This window comes from Carica papaya, chromosome 6 (assembly GCF_054855325.1).
Source record: "Carica papaya isolate Zhongbai chromosome 6, ASM5485532v1, whole genome shotgun sequence".
Lineage (NCBI taxonomy): Eukaryota > Viridiplantae > Streptophyta > Magnoliopsida > Brassicales > Caricaceae > Carica > Carica papaya.
Window position 1 is genome coordinate 20,308,563 of NC_142314.1, and position 19,109 is coordinate 20,327,671.

Below are 19,109 nucleotides of genomic sequence, written 5' to 3' on the forward strand. Positions count from 1 at the left end.
TTCATGCAATATGTAGCAAGTTTCTCGAGTATATCAAAGTCTCTTGTAATGGTCACACCATGGTTGCTATTTTCCCCCACGCCTTTCAACATCTGAATTTGTACCACGAGCTATAAATGTTGATCCTTCACCAATTTTTTCAGACTCATTGCTGCGTTTCAGCATCACCTTTCACCAAGCTTCCTCTTGTCGTACCTCTGCAAATACTTCCCTTATTGTTGGCAAGGGTTTTTTTCCAAGTATGCAACCTTTAATCTCATCTAATTCTTTATTTAAGCCAACCAGGAAAATAAACACACGGCTTCTTTTAATTTTCTTCCTATATCAAGCACCGTCATTGGAGCTTTCCCAAGCTTAATCTTCAAACATATCCAATTCTTACCATATTGTCATCCTATTATTATAATAGATCATCACCTCATGATGACTTTGCTGCATTTTTCATATTCAAGTATTCAACTCATAAAGTTGGGAACGATTATTTAGATAGGAATAAGTCTCGTGAACTGCATTCCACACCTCTTTCATTGTTGGTAGAAACATAAAAAGCTTTCCGATCTCTAGTTCCATGGAATTGATTAACCATGCAGTCATCATTGAATTTTCAGAGCGCTATTGTCGGTATTTGGGATCACTTGAATCAGGTTTGGTGACCTCACCATTTAAATAACCTAATTTTTCTTTTTCGTCAATCGCCAGCCGCACCGATTGAGACCACGCAAGATGGTTCTTTCTTTTCAACTTGTGAATAGTAATCTGAAATGAATTTTCAATGAGAGAGACAGTTGAAGGTGTAGAGGAGATAACCGACGGTGACTGAGAACCAATTCCTGTCGAAATAGTACCACTTGTCTCTTCTGGAGGTGGTATTTCAGAGTCAACCATGGTTGTTTTGTAAATTATGATCGAGCCCTAAAGCTCTGATATCAAGAAAAAAATTTGATAGAGAAAAAAAAATAGAAGAAAATTGTTTCTCTTATTTTCTAATTATGACAGATTATATATATAGAGAAAAAAAATATAAAATCAAATTAATATTAAATCCCATGAAATCTGAGATTTATTCAAATCTCATATAATCTGATATTTATTTCAAATTTCATGAAATTTATTCAAATCCCATGGAATTTAAAATTTATTTCAAACTTTATGCGATTTATTCAAATCTCATGAAAGCTGAGATTTATTTCAAACTTTCATATCTTAGAAACAAATCTGAACTTTCCGAAGTTATCTCTACCAACACAGTGCAATGGAATTAGCGTCTGCACTTGAAGGTGAAGTAGATGATGCATCCCAGATCGAAGGAAGCTTGCTAGAAAAGGTCTCTCTTACTTTCTTTTATATCTTGTTCCCTTTTGCTTTTCTCCGGCTAGGTAATGATGGTGTGTAACTGTGTATGACCTAATATTTGCTCATGATGACAAAACCACCGTTATAATGCCCTTATCCTCTGCTTCAAGTTTGGTCCTGAATAATCCTTTCTGCATTCTCTCATGATTGGCTGTAGTTCCTGAGACGGGATACAGGCTAGGTGCTTTTTTCTTTATTATAAGGTTGGTAGCTGATAACTTGTTACTTTCTATGTAAACAAAAGCATAGAAGTTATGGTCATATTCAAAAGTATCATCAAGGCTTTTAAAAGTGAAAGGCTTAAAAAGGAGATCAAGAACCCGCCAAAGTTGATTGCATCTTCTATTCTTGTGCAAATTCTGCATTAAATCATGTTCTATGATTACTCTTGTAATCTTTTTCATTAATAATGGGCAAAATGAGTCTCATCTGTATCTACGAATATTTCTTGGACGTTTCTTTTGGAGTTGATTGTTGGTGTAATATTTAGTTTCTTATAGAAATTGAAAATTTGAATTTCTTATAGAAATTGAAAATTTGAACTTATGGTTTTGGCTATTATTGGATTGTTGAATCGGTATCCTCGTACCAATTTGGTTATTGGTTTGAATTTTTGCAGAAAGTTGCTTCATTAAAAGGTCATGTAGATTCAGCTCTTTTTCTAGCTGCCAAGAAGCTGCTATCAGGGCCAAAATTATGCTACTTTAGGTATTGTGACTAATCTAGGCCTACTAACCAATTCTTTGCTGCTTTTTCCCCCTTTTATATTTTCAGCACATTTCTCTTCCTTTGGCTGAAAGCTTCTGCCTCTTTATGTTAATCTCTGCTGTTTTACCTCATATAATTTATCTATTTAATTCAGAACCAAGTGAGAAAAGCACAAAAGAAAATTGCTGAAGCAATATCCAGAAAGCCGTCAAGATTGCAACTGAGACAGCAGAAATTGCCACTTCAGCTAGGAATTCATTCTGCATATCTCATGTTGATGTTGGTCTAGATGTAGCCGCAGTTAGCGAGGCTGTTTTAAAGGTCATGGACCAGAAGGTTAGTTGTTTCTGGATATTTCTTGATCGAATTTGCATTGCAATTATGTCAAATTAAAATTGACACATATTTGAACAAAGAAGTTATCAGTGTCTTGGTTGATGGGTAGGGAATATCAGCAATGGTTTTCAGTACAGATGAAACTACAAACAAGCAAATTGTGTGCGCTGGCGTACCAGAGAAATCAGATAAGTGCATGCAGTTGGAGGTATCCGAGTGATTGACTGCTGCTTTAGGGCCCCTAAAAGGTAGATGCGGAAAAGGAAAAGGTGGTCTCGCTTCCGGCCAGGTCAGTCACAGGTAGTTCTCACATGACTTGTCACCAGGCAAGAGTTTGATACTTAATCAACATTAAGACTCTCTTGTGCATTTTGATTTCTCTTTTTTTCTCAAAGCATAACCCTCATGCAAAATTAGTTTTTGTCAATTTATTTTAAGGACATTCACTTATAACCAATAAAAGTAGGCAGAAGAAATGATGATATGAAGCGAATGTACTGAGCTGGATTCGATAAAGGCAAGCGACAGAGAAGAGAGGGAAAAGAAAGCATGCAGTGATGATGGGATTGTGATCAGCGAAGGCCGGCGGCGATGAACATTGACGCATATAATAATATATATATATATATATATATATATATATATATATAGAAATCAAGGCTGTCTCTGGCTCTCTCTCTCTCTCTCTCTCTCTCTCTCTCTCTCTCTCTCTCTCTCCCTATATATATATTGAATTTAAGTTTAAGTTTAAATTATTTAAAATAATAATATATATATAGAGACAATAAATAAATTGAATTTAAGTTTAAGTTTAAATTATTTAAAATTATATGTAGCATATTTTCAAATAATTCTCTTTCGAACTATAATAAAAATTAGAATATTAAATATGTTTTAGTACATTTATATTGATTAGTATATATTTAAAGAAAAGGTTGTATATCTATTTATATATGTAAATATATATATATATATATCACAAAAAATAAGAGAAGACAATAAAGAAAGTATGTTCCTTATAAAGTCCTTAGAAGACTCAATTTACTGCCACTCCTCTACTCCGACTAGGACTCCTACTCTACTCTACTCTTACATATGTACATATAATCTTGAGAGGACTGTTCCTCTTTATCAAAGAATCTTGAGATGAGAAACATGGAGAGATCTTCTTCTGGGCGTGGTATTGAGGAAGAGATTATTATTGATGAAGAGGAAATATTAAGTGTTAGTGGAGGTGATCAAAACGATGAAGCGAGGCAGGAGCTGGGTATGGAAGATGCGTTCAAGAACACACGCATTCCGCCATGGACTAAACAACTTACTGCTCGGGCAATGGCTACGAGCTTCGTCCTGTCAATCGTCTTCAACTTCATTGTCTGCAAACTGAATCTCACGACCGGTGTTATTCCATCGCTCAATGTGGCTGCCGGATTATTGGGTTTCGCCATCCTGAAGACTTACACCATTTTCCTCCAAAAGTTTGGACTCCTGAAACACCCTTTTACCAGACAGGAAAACACTGTCATTCAGACCTGCATTGTTGCTTCCTCTGGCATTGCCTTTAGCAGTAAGTTTATTCATTCGTTCCTCATGTCTTCCTGTATATATCTTAATTTGTTTATAACGTATACCAACCATTACTTTCATTATATAAGTAAGGATGTATATTTATTTGGAGTGAATGATACATATAGTCTTGAAATTATATTGATCAGTGGTGTATGTATAGGTGGGACAGCGAGTTACATGTTGGGGATGAGTGGGAGGGTGGCTGCTCAGGCTGAAACTGGAAATATTCCAGTGAATGTCAAGGCACTTTCTCTAGGCTGGATGATTGGATTTCTATTTGTAGTCAGCTTCGTTGGATTGTTCTCTATTGTGCCTCTAAGAAAGGTTAGAGTCTATTTCAAACAGCTATTTCTTATATATAAGCATATAAGAAATTTTGATTTCATTGAACTGTGTTAATTACAGATGATGATCTTGAAGTACAAGCTAACATACCCAAGTGGCACTGCAACTGCATATCTCATCAACAGTTTCCACACACCAAAAGGAGCCAAGTTAGCCAAGTAAGCATATTATTCATCACTATTATATATATACACACACACACATACATAGATATATTTGTTCATTGAATTGGTTAAGTAATAATAATAATTTAATGCAGGAAACAAGTTAGAGTTCTGTTCAAGTGGTTCTGTTTTAGCTTCTTGTTTGCATTTTTCCAGTGGTTTTTCACAGCAGGCGATGGCTGCGGATTTGTGAATTTCCCAACATTTGGCCTCCAAGCCTTTGCTCAAAAGTAATTTTTGATAGTTTTTTTAATATATAAATGTATACATTTTCGATAATTATTTTTTTATAAAAACTCATACTTCAAATCATGAACTAATCGTATATATGTATGTATATGTTGCAGGTTCTACTTTGATTTCTCATCAACTTATGTTGGTGTTGGCATGATTTGCCCTTACGTGGTCAACATTTCTTTGCTTCTTGGCTCCATTCTCTCTTGGGGAATCATGTGGCCTTTGATTGAGAAGAAGAAAGGTATTTGGTATGATGCCCATCTATCTCCCAGCAGCCTTCATGGCTTACAGGGTTATAAGGTATGTATATACATAATATATACATATATATATATAAATATATGTAAAAGAAAGGATTTTAAGTATGATTTTGGTGATTGTTGCACAGATATTTATTGCTGTAGCTATGATGCTTGGGGACGGCCTTTTCCATATAGTCTACATGCTGGCTCAGACATCAATTAGTCTTGCAAAGCAAAGGTCCAAGCACAGGGATTCCTCCTCTGTAAATTCAGAAGCTCTAACAACACCTGATCATAATAATCAACTGTCAAATTACGACGATCAAAAACGAAAAGAATATTTCTTAAAAGACCAAATTCCCAGCTGGGTTGCCATTACAGGTTACTTGCTTCTTGCCATCATCTCCATCATCACAGTTCCCTTCATCTTCCCTCAACTCAAATGGTACCACATCCTAGTCGCCTACGCCATTGCTCCCATCTTAGCTTTCTGCAACGCCTACGGCTGCGGCCTCACTGACTGGTCTCTTGCCTCCAACTACGGCAAACTCGCCATCATCATTTTCAGCGCCTGGGTCGGAAATCAAAACGGCGGCGTAATTGCTGGTCTTGCTTCATGTGGTGTCATGATGAGTATTGTATCTACAGCTTCTGATCTCATGCAAGATTTCAAGACTGGATATCTCACCTTATCATCTCCTCGCTCAATGTTCTTCAGCCAAGTTGCAGGGACTGCGATGGGTTGTCTCTTAACTCCTCTTGTCTTCTGGTTTTTCTACAAGGCTTATCCAATCGGGGATCCTACCGGGACTTATCCAGCACCATACGGTGCTTTGTACCGTGGAATGGCATTGCTAGGAGTGGAAGGAATCTCTTCCCTCCCTAAACACTGTCTTACCCTCGTCATCATTTTCTTCTTCGCTGCAATTGGGGTGAATATTTTGCGAGAGGTGTTGCAGAAGTACGAGAGGAAGTATAGATTGTACAGGTTTGTTCCGAGCCCGATGTGCATGGCGATACCGTTTTATCTGGGAGGGTATTTCAGCATTGACATGTGTGTGGGGAGTTTGATATTGTTGTTTTGGGAGATGAAAAAGAAGGAGGAAGCGAGAGATTACGCGCCGGCGGTGGCTTCTGGACTGATCTGCGGTGAGTCTCTGTGGGGTATTCCGGCTGCTATATTGTCTCTGGCTGGCGTTTCGCCACCGCTTTGTATGAAGTTTCTGTCTGCAGCTACTAATTCTAAAGTTGATGGGTTACTGGGAGGGCAGTAAAATTGGATATTTTCTTTTTGAATATTTGCTGTTTAATTGAAGGCTGTATATATATATATATATATATATAGAACATACAGCTTCTAGCTAATTTTGTTTTTCAAATAAAAATTGAGAAAGGTTATATATATATATATATATTTGTGGGTATTATTATGTTTTTTAAGCACTTTGAAAAATATAGTTGTAACATGATTATATTGGATGCCTGACTTTAAAACTATGAATTTGTATTATCACCAGCCAAATTTTGTTTTTATTAAATAAATCATGAATTTAAATAAAATAAAAGTAATTTTAGAAATAAAGAAATAAGAATCTAATGCTTCTAATTTCACTAATCCTTTTCTACTTGGACTTCCAACATTTAATTGCTTCCATTATGAAAAAACAGTGATTTCCCACCCCTCAAATTTCCCGTACTATCATCACAAACTTTTACCCTTTAAAAAAGTACTCAATAAAATATAAAATTTCTCCAGTAAAAAGGAGAAAATAATGTTTTAACATTTATTTGAGGGCTTTGGTTTGCTTAAATGCTTCTTGATTGGAGTAGGGTTGTCCATCTGGGGCACTCTCCAGTTGTTCCCTCCAATTATGACGTCCAAAATTGAAATTCTGAATTGCAATATTTTAACACTACAAGTACTTTAAAAGCAAAAATTATCAACAAATACAATTTACTCCCAACTTTGGCTTCAAATTCCCAATATTTTAACACAACTAGAAACCAAAATTAAAAACAAAATAATCAACATATATAATTACTCCCAACTTCTAAACGGTTCTCAACTCAGTGTGAAAGAACAATCTCATAAATAGTTCAGGCATTAGCAAAGTCATTTACCACTCCCATTCGCTACTTGTCGTCAAAACCATTTAGATTTAGCAGTCCACCACCAGTGTACAAAAGCCTAACACACATGCATCATCCCTCTCCCTATCTTCCACTTGCGTAGACTTTAAGCCAGCATTCTCTTTAAATTAAATCCGCAACATTCATTGGCATTTCGTCAATCTGTGTACTGTAATATTGCTCAATATCCCGAAGAATCTTGATATCGTCACTCTTGACAAAATTAATTGCAACACCCTGATAACGCCACAAAAAAGCCAATCTCAGCTAAACAAGGCTAGCAGGCCAATCATAAAACACTACATATTTCTTTTCATAAAACAAGGTTACAATTGCAAATTTTATCAAAAAACAATGCATAGTCTTATGTAACTTCAAATGCATATAAAAATCATACTCTATCAAAGAGAGTAAAACTTGACATAAGCATAGAAAATCTGCAGGCTTGTGATTGCACAGGGCAATGCACACCTTGCTTCATTATTATAACAGAATTCATTGGGACCAGGGTTCCACAGCCAGAAGCAGACAGCTAAATTACACATCAATCCAGGTCAAATTAAACCACCAAGTTCCCTCCAAATTGAACTAATATTAAGTCAAATTTTGATATAAATATTTCAAGAGACCAACTCTTCTTCTGCACCTCACTGCAAACCATTAATTCTAACAAGAAATTCTTTAATTTCATGAAGCAAAAACAGAGGAATCTAAGCCTGGACATTAAAAGTGAAACATAATAAACAAAGAAATCATATGAATAAATAATCCATTTCAATACTCCAAAGCACTCATCCATCTCAAGAAGCTACAACCCGTTCAGACTTTTCAATCGTAAACCAGCTAAAGAATCTCTCTTTACAAATCCATTTTCCATATTTCACCGTAGTTTTTCCAATGTTCTAATCACGGCATGAGATCTCTGATGTACAAATAGATAGATATGGTTCTCTGAAATGCAACGTCATATCAAGAATCTATTTTGCAAGAGGAAAAGGTAAACTGACATGTCACACAAGCCTGTTAACCTAGAATAATAATTAGAGGGGTTTGCAACGAAGCAGCATTATAAAGTGGCATGTCCTAGATTTCAGTAGGCGAATGACAGATAAAACTTCACTCTTTAAGATGTATAAACAATAACCAAGTTGCACGAATAATAAAGACAAATGCAAAGAAAGTTATTAACCAAATTGGAAATTACATGATAAAGCATATACCTTGCGTCCGAAACGACCTGAACGACCAATTCTGTGAATGTACAGTTCTCGATTGTTGGGAAGATCATAATTTATCACCAGCGAAACCTGAAAAAGAAGAGGTAAGTAAATATAAACAATAAAAAGGATAACTACTGCTTTTTATAAGTCAAATAAGTAAAATGAGTAAGGTAAAAAAACAGTAACTAATTTCTGCCTTCTTGGACAACCCTTACAGAATAACAAGTAAAACATTACAGAGAAAACAAAACGCAAATAAATTCCACGTATTCTAGTACAAAGACATAATGGTAGCATCTGTCCACAAAAGAAGAAGCTAAGAGTTCAGTTCTGTGCTACCATAAAGGATTAATGGACATCAGACCAACGTTCACAAACTGCCACTCTTTTGTAATTCCCAATATCAGGTCTACAAGACTGTATCAATATCTTCAGCTCTGTTTGAAGTCTGTGCAAGATTAAATTCAATGCTCATCTGATGCATTGAAAACACATCAGAGACAATACTACGAATTTATGACCTCCAAGGTTGTCACAGCAAAAGAAACCTTGAACTTGATAAATTCCCAGATACCAAAGTGATTAACTACAAAAGGCTACTCACTGAATTCATAATTTCTTAATTTAGCTTGTAAAAAATATCTTTGATAAACCAAGGATTTTGGTTAGTCCCCTCTCGGAAGTTTATGTGCTGGCAGTATAGTTTTAATGGATATGTCATATAGGACTGGTCACTCAAAATTCAAGAAAAAAATAATTACAAAAACAAAAAGATAAAATCACCAATTTTTCATCTTTGGATATTTGAAGATTGTGCAGATGGAAATTTTACTCATATGAAAAAAAATATTAAGTGTACTTCCATTAAACTTGTCACCATGTCAAGAAAGCAAACCTGACAAAAGTACAAATCCATAAAAGCTTACACAACCAAAGAAATAAAAGTCAGCAAAAAGAAAATTCTCCATTTGTCTTTATTTAATCAACCAAATATTTTAGTAACAAATACTTGACTAAAGAACTCGCTTATGTTCCAAAACCATGGGCATGACAAAGTTAACTCATCAGGATCCTAGGGGATGTTACTTCAGTGCCCCGCCTCAGAGGCTATGCAAAATTTGTTATGTGCTTGATACACTAGCCACCAGGTTCAACCTAAAATCTCAGATATTGTGACAAATCTGTAGCCCATTTCACACCATCCATTCATTTTAATATTAAGATTGAGGCTACACAGACGAAAAAGCTTGATAACGAATACTGTTAATGGACAGGAATATGTCCTTGATAATCTCCGTAAATATGTTTAGTTAGATTTTAGTTTTCCTTTTCTTATTTCTTGGCATCTCTGCAAATATGTGTTTTATTTTTTCAGCCTACTAACAAGAACAGTATATTTACTTTAATCTTTAAGCAAATAAAAATTAAAAAAAAAAAAACTTGCCTGTTGAACATCGAGCCCCCGAGCCCATACATCTGTTGTGATCAGGACACGAGTTGTACCAGACCGAAACTCACCCATAATAGCATCCCGCTCCTTCTGAGGCATGTCTCCATGCATTGATGAGACGGTGAAGTTGTTACTCCGCATCTTCTCAGTTAACCAATCAACCTGTATCAGAAGCGAAAATTTTGAAAATTGTGGGGAAAATTGCAAAGAATAGTAGAACCATGCATCTTTAAATGCTTCAACTATACTTAAATGGAAAGATACCCCAAAGGTTATCCAAGATTATAAACTATGTGTATGTACCAACATTTCTAACTTGAAACAATGATACTTAAGAAAGATCTAGGTGAGATACTGTGGCCACATTCTGAAACCTTTACAAAAATTCTTTCCTTTTCCAAAAAATTTAGTTAACCAAATAAAAATATCCCAATGCTTGAACAGGAACTATGTTTTTGACCAGCCAAGAAAAATCATCCATGTAGGTAACAGGAAGACAAGCATCATGTTCCTGACAGTCACTGAAAAAAAAATTAGAAAAGAAACTTAACGCAGCACCATTAATATCTCCATGCAAGTTATCCCAATATTTGTACTAAATAGACTTAGGTTTACAATCTATATCTACTACTCCGTGAAATTTTTCCTAGATCCCGGCTAGCAAAAACAAAAAACTGGAGGAGAGTATTTGATAAAAGTTGTAAACAACAATAATTCCAAACGCTGCTGCTACAAATTTATTGCTAAAGCATATCAAAGTAGCATTACCTTTCTCTTCGTGTTGCAGAAAATAACAGCTTGAGTGATTGTAAGCGTGTCATATAGATCACATAGTGTATCAAACTTCCATTCCTCTCTCTCAACAGCAACAAAAAATTGTTTGATTCCCTGTCACAGAAGATCCGAAGATTTATTGAACTACATATGCACCTTCAGAGGGAGTCACAAAAAGAACTAGTACTTACCTCTAATGTCAACTCATCACGTTTCACAAGGATTCTTACAGGATCAGTCATAAACTTGCTTGTCATCTCCAGGATTTCATGAGGAAGGGTAGCAGAAATCAGGACAACCTGCAAGCAGATAGATGATAGTTAAAGGAAAGCAAATAAAGTAAATTCTAATAAATTCATGGCCAAGATCATGCCACATGAGAAGAAGCAAACTACATGAAACTAGGTTGATGGAGTGACAACAAAATTGCTGCCTCTTAACAAATATCAAAGAACCTTTACCAAGAAAACCCTTAAAAAAGGACCATTCTGGAAGAGGAAACAGTTTGTTACTTCCTTCTAATTATTTTTCAATAATCAGAACAGTTAACTTTACTTCCTCTTCGTTGTATGAAGAATGAGCTATATACCTTTCTTCTATATGAATAAGCTAGAAGGCAAAACTTGAGTAGCTATATAACTCCAAATAATTAACATGGTCACAAGTCAACTGCTAGGCATTAGTTACTCATATGAAGAAAACAAAACCGAACCTGAAGATCAGGGGGAAGATATCTGTAAACATCATAGATTTGATCCTTGAAGCCTCTGCTTAACATCTCATCAGACTCATCAAGAACCAATAACTTGATGGACCTAGTACGGAGTGTTCTTCTCTTGATCATGTCACAGACTCTACCAGGAGTTCCAGACACCACTTGTACTCCATGTTCTAGCTTCCTGATGTCTTCTCCAACACTTTTCCCACCAACACATGCATGTGCTTGAATATTCATAAAATCCCCAATCGCCAGTATCACCTTCTCTGTTTGCAATGCCAGCTCCCTTGTAGGTGACAAGATCAATGCCTGAACCCTGTAATAAATCATCAATTGTGAGATGAAATGCCCTCATTTCAATTAAACTTCTACTCTATGAGGAGATTGTTGAAAGAAAGGTGCTTGATGAAGTATTTCAAGTTTCTTAAAGCAGTTAAAATCATCATTTAAAAAAATAAAAAGTGAGAGATTAAGATAAAATACTGATTACAAAGAAAAAATAAGCAACTATTTTTATAAAAACTTCATAAAATCATATATCCAATACAAATATTCCATAACTTGGATTGTTTTTATTTATATATTGTTAATTTTAAGAAAATATTAAGTGTAATCAAGAAAATTAATTACATTAAAAAATAAAAATTTAAAAAGGTAAGAATAAGTTAGTTATTTTTTACTTTTTAAATTTCACTTTATACGAACCTAATAAGCACCCTGCCATCTTTTACCAAAAATGGAACAGGGTACTTAACCTATATAAACGATTCAAACACCCTCTGCATCATATAATCAATATTCTATTTTGCAGTTTAGGGAAAAACTATTATTTCAAAATATGGTTACGTTGCCTCAGCATTCAGAAAGCAGAAGCGTTTTCTACTCTTCCTTCAAGTCTCCAAATATTCATTATAGACCCAAAATATAAAAGCTTACTAAAAAACCATATATTTTTTGAGTATTCTCTCCACATATGTAAACGAAACATCATTCATTCCTTAATTCCAGAGAAGAAATTAGGGGTTTTTCCGTCTAGCGAAGTCACCCCATAAGCTCAAATTCAAAACCCTACCAACCATGACATCTAAAACGTTGGAGGAACAGTTCGGGCTTCCCAAAATTACACTATAACAAAAATAAATAGGAAGTTAAATAAATATATACAATTAGGGTTTTCACATAAACATGAAAAAAAATAAGTAAAATAATAAAAGGACTTACTCAGTGCTAGATGTTTCTACCATTTGGCAAACAGTGAGAGCGATCATGGACGTCTTGCCCGTACCCGACTGAGCCTGAGCAATAACATCGCGACCGTTGATAATCGGCATGACAGCTCTCTGTTGAATGGCCGAGGGCTTCTCGAAACCGTATTGATAAATTCCACGAAGCAGATCCTCTTTTATTCCCATCTGATCGAAACTCATTATAGGCTCAACTCCCTCCGTCGTTTCGAACACCAGCTTGTCATCGTCGACACCGCCGCCACGACCGGCTCGGTTCGGATGCGCCACGCTCGCAGTTGCCATCAGGCCTTGCTCGGCTTACTTTAGGGCTAAGATCCTAGCCGCTGGGAAGAGGAGAAACTCCGCGGGATCTTCTCTCTAGAAATATCTGTGGCTTCTTCTCCCACTAGTTATCCAGGAAGAAAGAGAAAGCGACCGCGCTTCAGGTAAAATGAAGAGAAAATCAAGCAATAGGGTTTTTATAGGGTGGATTTTAGCTTCTTGTTGCCAGACCAGTTAATACCATTTGATTTCGTAGCCGTTGGATCAAAAGAAGATCGACCGTTCATTCTGAAAGTTAAAAACCCCTTTTTAACTGATATATCTTCACTTTGTTGTGAGGTAAGTTTTATTAAATTCAAACCTGATTTGATCTTATAAATAGTAACTCATGAGTTTAAATTTTTTTAATTTGCAGGGTTTTTGACCTAAGTTTAATTTAATCGTTTTATTGTATTAATATAAATACAAATATATTTATAATAAAAAAATTAAATATATATTTAATAATATAACAATAATTATATTAATTATATTTATTAGTATACATTCTTCTTCTGAATCAAAGTAATCCATCATTATGAACTCTTAAGCTAGGTCTTAAATTATGTTCAATTTCTTTCCTCAAGGTCCCTATAGCAGAGTCAATTTCTTAAGTATCTTTAACTTTCTGAATTAAAATTGATTCGATTTTCAAGCTAGTTATATACATGTTCTGTTTCTGAACATCCTATTGTAATTCTTGTAAAGTCTCTAGAGTTTTTCATTCAAAAGTTATTAGTTTTGTGATCATACTGAATGTTCTGTGACTCAATGCATCAGCCACCACAGTTTCTTTTCTTGAATAGTAGGATATCTTGCAATCATAGTACTTAAGAAAATTCATCCATCTACATTGGTGTATGTTCAGTTCTCTCTGCAAAAAAAGATATTTAAGACTCTTGTGATCAGTATAAATCTTAAATGTCTCTCCATACAGATAATGACGTCAAATCTTAAAAGCGTATACAATTGCAGTTAATTATAGGTCATGAGTTGGATAATTTTGTTCATAGTTCTTCAATTATCTTGACCTATAAGCGATGGCTCTACAATGTTGCATTAAAACACATCCTAAACTCTGACTTAATGCATCAGTGTATATAACGACCTTGAAATTCAAAAGGAAATACATATAATAATTTAAGTGCGGAAGCGAAATAAAGGTTAAGGTTAACATCCCTTACACGATAACTCAAAAGTACTAACAAACATCATAGAACAAATTCTCTGAAAGAAATACGAAAAATGAAAAAAATAAAGAAAACTATAAAGTATCTAGCATCTACTCGTAGCCTTCTTGCGAATCGGGCTCAGGAACCGGGTCCTCCTGATCCGAAATGGTTAAATAAGAGGTGAGCTACACTAACCCAATAAGCACATCACACTATATCGCCGTCACAGAAGTAAAGGTTGGTAGAAAATCAAAACAACCAATGGAGCAGTAGATTTAAATAGATTCATTTATCATAAATAAAATCATTTACAGTTCACTTACCACTGTGGAATTTATGGAAACAAATTATACAAGCAATAATATCATACGGATCACAATTTCATACATAATTAGTAACATATAATATATCATAAATTCGTATTCATTAACAATAATTAATCATCACTGTTTCTCGTTTCACCAGCCTACTAGTATCCATGGGGATCCATAGGGATATCCTTGCTACACGTGAACTATTTTCCTTAACAATCTTAATTCCAGGACCGTCCCCATATCCCGTCCGATATGAGCGCCAAGATATTAAACCTCAATACCCCGTCCGGTATGAGGGTGAAATGGGTCGTCCCCATACCCGTCCGATATGAGCGCCAAATGACCAAGTTTTCATACCTTATCTGGTATGAGACAACATTTACGGTAGGGTTTCCTATGAACCCGGTCCATCCACCATCTCCTAGGATATCTAGTGAGGCTGTCACCTTATCCATTTATCATATCACATCCCATTCCTGTTTGTCTTTAGTCTCCGTCACGAAATCAAACATAAATACATAAACAAGTAACATGCATCCAACAATGCAATCATATCTTAGATTCGCAAAATCAAACAGTAGTCAAGTAAGACAGTAATACATGCATTTAAACCATACAACATATAAACCAGATATTATCATTCTTTTAGACTGTACAATAAATCAATAGTAATCGACAGAAAACAATATCCAACTTGGGCTCCATTAGCAATCCATAATTAATCAAGCACATCCATTTAATTTGTACAAGGGACCGTATTATTATTTATTTAAACTTTAATTTCATGATAGGAAATAGGGTGAGGGGTCCTTACTTGATTCGACGCCAAAAACTAGATGGTTATTGTGCCTACAGGCGGTCCCTAAGTTCCCTGAATTTTTCTTTGGGAACTGAAACGCGCTTACGGTACCTATAAGTGTCCCAAATAAACACAAAAATCAGTCCCAGGGCCTGTTCGGTCAATTTTGGAATTCCAGCATGGTGGCTCCACCGTGCTCCTCGGCGATGCCAATCTGCCTCGAGTTGGTTGTTTTTGGCTATTTTCAGTCGAATTCAGCCGAACTTACACCGGTTCCTACGAGAAAACACACTTAGAGCCCTCGGTGGGTCGAAAAAACGTAAAAATCTGAAACTCACCGGTGGTGGAGCTCTCCGGTACGGCGGCTCCTCCGGCTCATGTTACGGTTGGGTGTTTTGCTCCGGTTAACCTGTAGAGAAGGAAATGGTGGTCACAATGGTGGAAAAATCACATCGAACGGGAATCAAGAAGGGCCTCATGGAAGGCGTTTTCTGAAACACCCAATGGCGGCATTTTTTGGCCAATCGACCGGTTCTTTCACTCCGATTTGGCCATGGGTGGGTTTAAAATTAACTTTCGTGTAAGAGGAAAATTTTTTACCTCGTTTGGTAGTCAAAAATTGCTTCGATACAGCGGTGGGTGGCGGCGGTCAGCTCCTCGGCGACTGGGTTGTCTTCTCCGGTGAGGGGCTCTGGCAGATAGGATTAAGGTTTGGGTACGAATAGGGTTATTTATACCCATCTGCTTTTGATCTTGGCCATCCATCACTTTTAATCTAGATCGTCCGATCGCGATTAAATAGGGAGTGAATCTAGACCATTCATCTCGATTCAATCTGGGTCATCTGTGTGCGATTCAATCTAGGTCATCCGTGAGCGATGCAATCTGGGTCGTCCGTGCGTGTTTTCGATCTGGGTCGTCCGTGCACTTGGGAACGGATCTCAACCGTTCGATCGCGCGCACGCGGATCGACCACGTGGCTCCCCCTACGTGGCCTCTAGCATCAGCGCCTCTGCCACCTGGCGCGTCCTGGTTGGTTGGGGCTGCTGACCGGGCAGCTGATGTGGTGTAACTTTTCTAAATTGTATTTTAACCTCTGATTTCCGATTTTTCTTTCAAAAATACCCCCAGAACCTAAATTTTCACCAATTTTCCCCAAAATTGTGTTCAATTAAATCCCTAACTAATTTTTTTACCCTTTTTTTATTATTATTATTATTATTTTCATTAAATCAAATTAAAATAAATTAAATTAATTTAAAATCATATAAATAATAATTATATTTATATAAAAATAAAAATAATTAAATGTTGGGTGTTACAACTCTCCTCCCTTAAAAGAAATTTGGTCCCTCAAATTTAGCTCTTACTCTCGATCGTACAGCTGGGGGTACTGAGCTCTAAAGTCTTATTCTAACTCCTATGTGGCCTCCCTTGGTGTGTGGTTCTTCCATATGACCTTCACAAAGGATATCTCCCGGTTGCGGAGTAATATGCTCTTTCGATCTACAATGTCGACTGGTACTTCCTCATAAGATAAATTCTCCTAGAGTGAAAGAGGTTCATGAGCCAAGACATGACAGGGGTCCGGGTTGTACTTGCATAGCATGGACACATGAAACACATTGTGGATCTTAGAAAGTTCTAGAGGCAGTGCTAGTCTGTAGGCGACAGTACCAATCCTGTTTAAGACTTCAAATGGTCCAATAAATTGGGAGTTTAGTTTCCCCCTCTTGCCGAACCTACTGATTCTCTTGAAAGGAGTGACCTTCAGGAACAACTGGTCGCCTTCCTCAAATGTTAAATCTCTCCTCCAGGTGTCCACATAACTCTTCTGCCTGTTCTAAACCGTCTAAATATTCTTCTTGATTTTAACTATTTTGGATGTAGTCTCCTTTACCAGCTCCGGGCCGAATAATTTTCTATCGCCCACTTTTTTCCAATAAATCGGCGATCTGCATAGGCGCCCATATAATGCCTCACACAGGGCCATGCCAATACTCGCTTGGTAGCTGTTGTTGTAGGCGAACCCTATCAGGAGTAGATGGTCGTCCCAATGGTCCCCGGAGTCAAAGACATAAGCTCGGAGCATATCCTCAAGTGTACGGATTGTCCTTTCTGACTGTCCATCAATTTGAGGGTGGAAGGCAGTACTGAGGGACAGCTTCGTTCCCATGGCTTGCTGAAAGCTACTCCAAAACCGAGAAGTGAACCTGGGGTCCCTGCCTGACACCACTGTCACCGGGACTCCATGCAATCTGACTATTTCCTGGATATACATTCTTGCTAATTTGTCCAAGGGATAGGTCATCCTGATGACTAAGAAGTGGGAAGACTTGGTAAGCCGGTCAACAATTACCCAAATGGCATCATGTCCTGAGCGTACTTTAGGTAACTCTATCACGAAGTCCATGGTGATATGTTCCCACTTCCACTCTGGGATCGGTAATGGCTGAAGTAACCCGCCTGGGCGCTGATGCTCTGCCTTGACCTGCTGGCATACCAAGCATTTAGATATAAAGTCAGCTATGTCTCTTTTTATCTTATTCCACCAAAACCGGGGTCGCATATTTTGGTACATTTTAGTACTTTCGGGATGCATGGCAAACTTTGAGCTTTGGGCCTCTGTCATGATGTCTATCTTTAACTCACTACCACCTGGAACACACACACTATCCTGGAATCGGAGTAACCCATCGGCAGAGACTCGAAATTCTGAGCTAACTCCCTGTTCTGCATCGTTCTTGAGGGCTACTAGGGCGGGAGTAGCTGACTGAGTTTTCCTTATTCTCTGAACTAACTCAGGCTGGACGGTCAGATGACTTAAATATGTGACTCTCTTCAAGTCCTAAAGTTAAACCTGTTGTGTGGCCCCAATTTGCCTGCATTCTGAAACCATCAAATGGGCTAATATAACTGCACTTTTTTTGCTGAGTATATCGGCTACCACGTTGCCCTTACCCGGATAGTATAAGATGTCATAATCATAGTCCTTAAGAAGTTCTATCCACCTTCTCTGACGCATGTTCAGATCCTTTTGAGTGAATATGTGTTTCAAACTCTTGTGATCGGTATACATCTGAAAGGTCTCTCCATATAAATAATGGCCGGCGCCAAGTCTTTAAGACATGCATGATTGCAGCAAGCTCTAAGTCATGGGTGGGATAATTTTTTTCATGACTCTTTAACTGTCTGGACACATAGGCTATAATATTCTCATGCTGCATTAGAACACAACCCAGGCCTAGATAGGAGGCATCACTATAAACTGTATATCCCCCCGATCCACTTGGTAATTCCAGCACATGTGCAGTAGTCAGCCTCTTCTTTAGTTCTGAAAAACTTCTTTCACAGTACTCATTCCACTCAAACTTGGCATTCTTCTTTATGAGTCAGGTTAGGGGAGCAACTAGACTAGAAAATTCTTCAATAAACCTACGATAATAGCCCGACATTCCCAGAAAGCTACGAATTTCTTTAACTGATGTCAATTTCTCCCAGTCGAGCACCGTTTCAACCTTTTTAGGATTCACAGATGCTCCATTATTTGATATGATGTGTCCTTGGAAGGTAGTTTAGTCAAGCCAAAATCCACACTTACTTAACTTTGCATACAGCTTTTTTCTTCTAAGAACCTGCAAAACTTGGACTAGATGGTGAGCATGTTTCTCTTTTCTTTTTGAATAGATCAGGATGTTATCGATGAACACAATAACAAATTTGACTTAAGAATTGTCTGAAGATCCTGTTCATCAGATCCATGAAGATGACTGGGGCGTTGGTTAGCACAAATGGCATGACCAGGAACTCATAGTGTCTGTACCTAATTCGAAAAACCATATTGGGGATGTCTTCTGTCCTTATTTTCACCTGATGGTAACCTAATCGTAGGTCTATTTTGGAGAAGACATGCACACCTTGCAACTGATCGAAGAGGTCATCAATCCTGGGAAGGGGATACTTGTTCTTGATTGTGACCCTGTTCAATCCTCTGTAATCAATATATAGTCTCAGTGTTCCATCTTCCTTTC

General features: G+C 37.0%; 3 protein-coding genes across 3 annotated transcripts; 2 read left to right on the forward strand and 1 right to left on the reverse strand.

The window, feature by feature from the left end:
* The first annotated feature begins 1,084 nt into the window (after positions 1–1,084).
* LOC110825288 (putative metal-nicotianamine transporter YSL7) lies at positions 1,085–6,356 on the forward strand. Its single transcript, XM_088221889.1, has 10 exons — positions 1,085–1,324; positions 1,973–2,061; positions 2,216–2,397; positions 2,507–2,697; positions 2,864–3,964; positions 4,127–4,290; positions 4,372–4,469; positions 4,571–4,705; positions 4,823–5,012; positions 5,101–6,356. The coding sequence occupies exons 5-10, from the start codon at positions 3,544–3,546 to the stop codon at positions 6,226–6,228; spliced, it is 2,136 nt and encodes a 711-aa protein (XP_088078015.1). The 5' UTR covers positions 1,085–1,324; positions 1,973–2,061; positions 2,216–2,397; positions 2,507–2,697; positions 2,864–3,543; the 3' UTR covers positions 6,229–6,356.
* On the forward strand, positions 1,253–2,617 carry LOC110825287 (alanine--tRNA ligase-like). The gene is made up of 4 exons (XM_088223353.1): positions 1,253–1,324; positions 1,973–2,061; positions 2,253–2,397; positions 2,507–2,617. Exons 1-4 carry the CDS (start codon positions 1,253–1,255, stop codon positions 2,615–2,617), a joined length of 417 nt encoding a protein of 138 aa, XP_088079479.1.
* Positions 6,357–6,891: 535 nt separating the features above from the next.
* Positions 6,892–12,922, reverse strand: LOC110824987 (eukaryotic initiation factor 4A-3). Its single transcript, XM_088221890.1, has 7 exons — positions 12,468–12,922; positions 11,241–11,562; positions 10,720–10,827; positions 10,523–10,642; positions 9,749–9,916; positions 8,305–8,391; positions 6,892–7,321 (listed from the first exon to the last, which is right to left on the reverse strand). The coding sequence occupies exons 1-7, from the start codon at positions 12,773–12,775 to the stop codon at positions 7,208–7,210; spliced, it is 1,227 nt and encodes a 408-aa protein (XP_088078016.1). The 5' UTR covers positions 12,776–12,922; the 3' UTR covers positions 6,892–7,207.
* Between the last annotated feature and the right edge of the window lie 6,187 nt (positions 12,923–19,109).

Coding starts and splice junctions, on each gene's coding strand:
- LOC110825287 (XM_088223353.1), top strand. CDS start 1,253: ATGGAATTAGCGTCTGCACTTGAAGGTGAAGTAGATGATGCATCCCAG. Junction 2,062..2,252: donor CCAAAATTATGCTACTTTAG/GTATTGTGACTA, acceptor AAATTGCTGAAG/CAATATCCAGAAAGCCGTCA. Junction 2,398..2,506: donor TAAAGGTCATGGACCAGAAG/GTTAGTTGTTTC, acceptor GTTGATGGGTAG/GGAATATCAGCAATGGTTTT.
- LOC110825288 (XM_088221889.1), top strand. CDS start 3,544: ATGAGAAACATGGAGAGATCTTCTTCTGGGCGTGGTATTGAGGAAGAG. Junction 3,965..4,126: donor CTCTGGCATTGCCTTTAGCA/GTAAGTTTATTC, acceptor GTGTATGTATAG/GTGGGACAGCGAGTTACATG. Junction 5,013..5,100: donor ATGGCTTACAGGGTTATAAG/GTATGTATATAC, acceptor ATTGTTGCACAG/ATATTTATTGCTGTAGCTAT.
- LOC110824987 (XM_088221890.1), bottom strand. CDS start 12,775: ATGGCAACTGCGAGCGTGGCGCATCCGAACCGAGCCGGTCGTGGCGGC. Junction 11,563..12,467: donor GTAGAAACATCTAGCACTGA/GTAAGTCCTTTT, acceptor GATTTATTACAG/GGTTCAGGCATTGATCTTGT. Junction 10,643..10,719: donor GTGATGAGTTGACATTAGAG/GTAAGTACTAGT, acceptor CTTCTGTGACAG/GGAATCAAACAATTTTTTGT.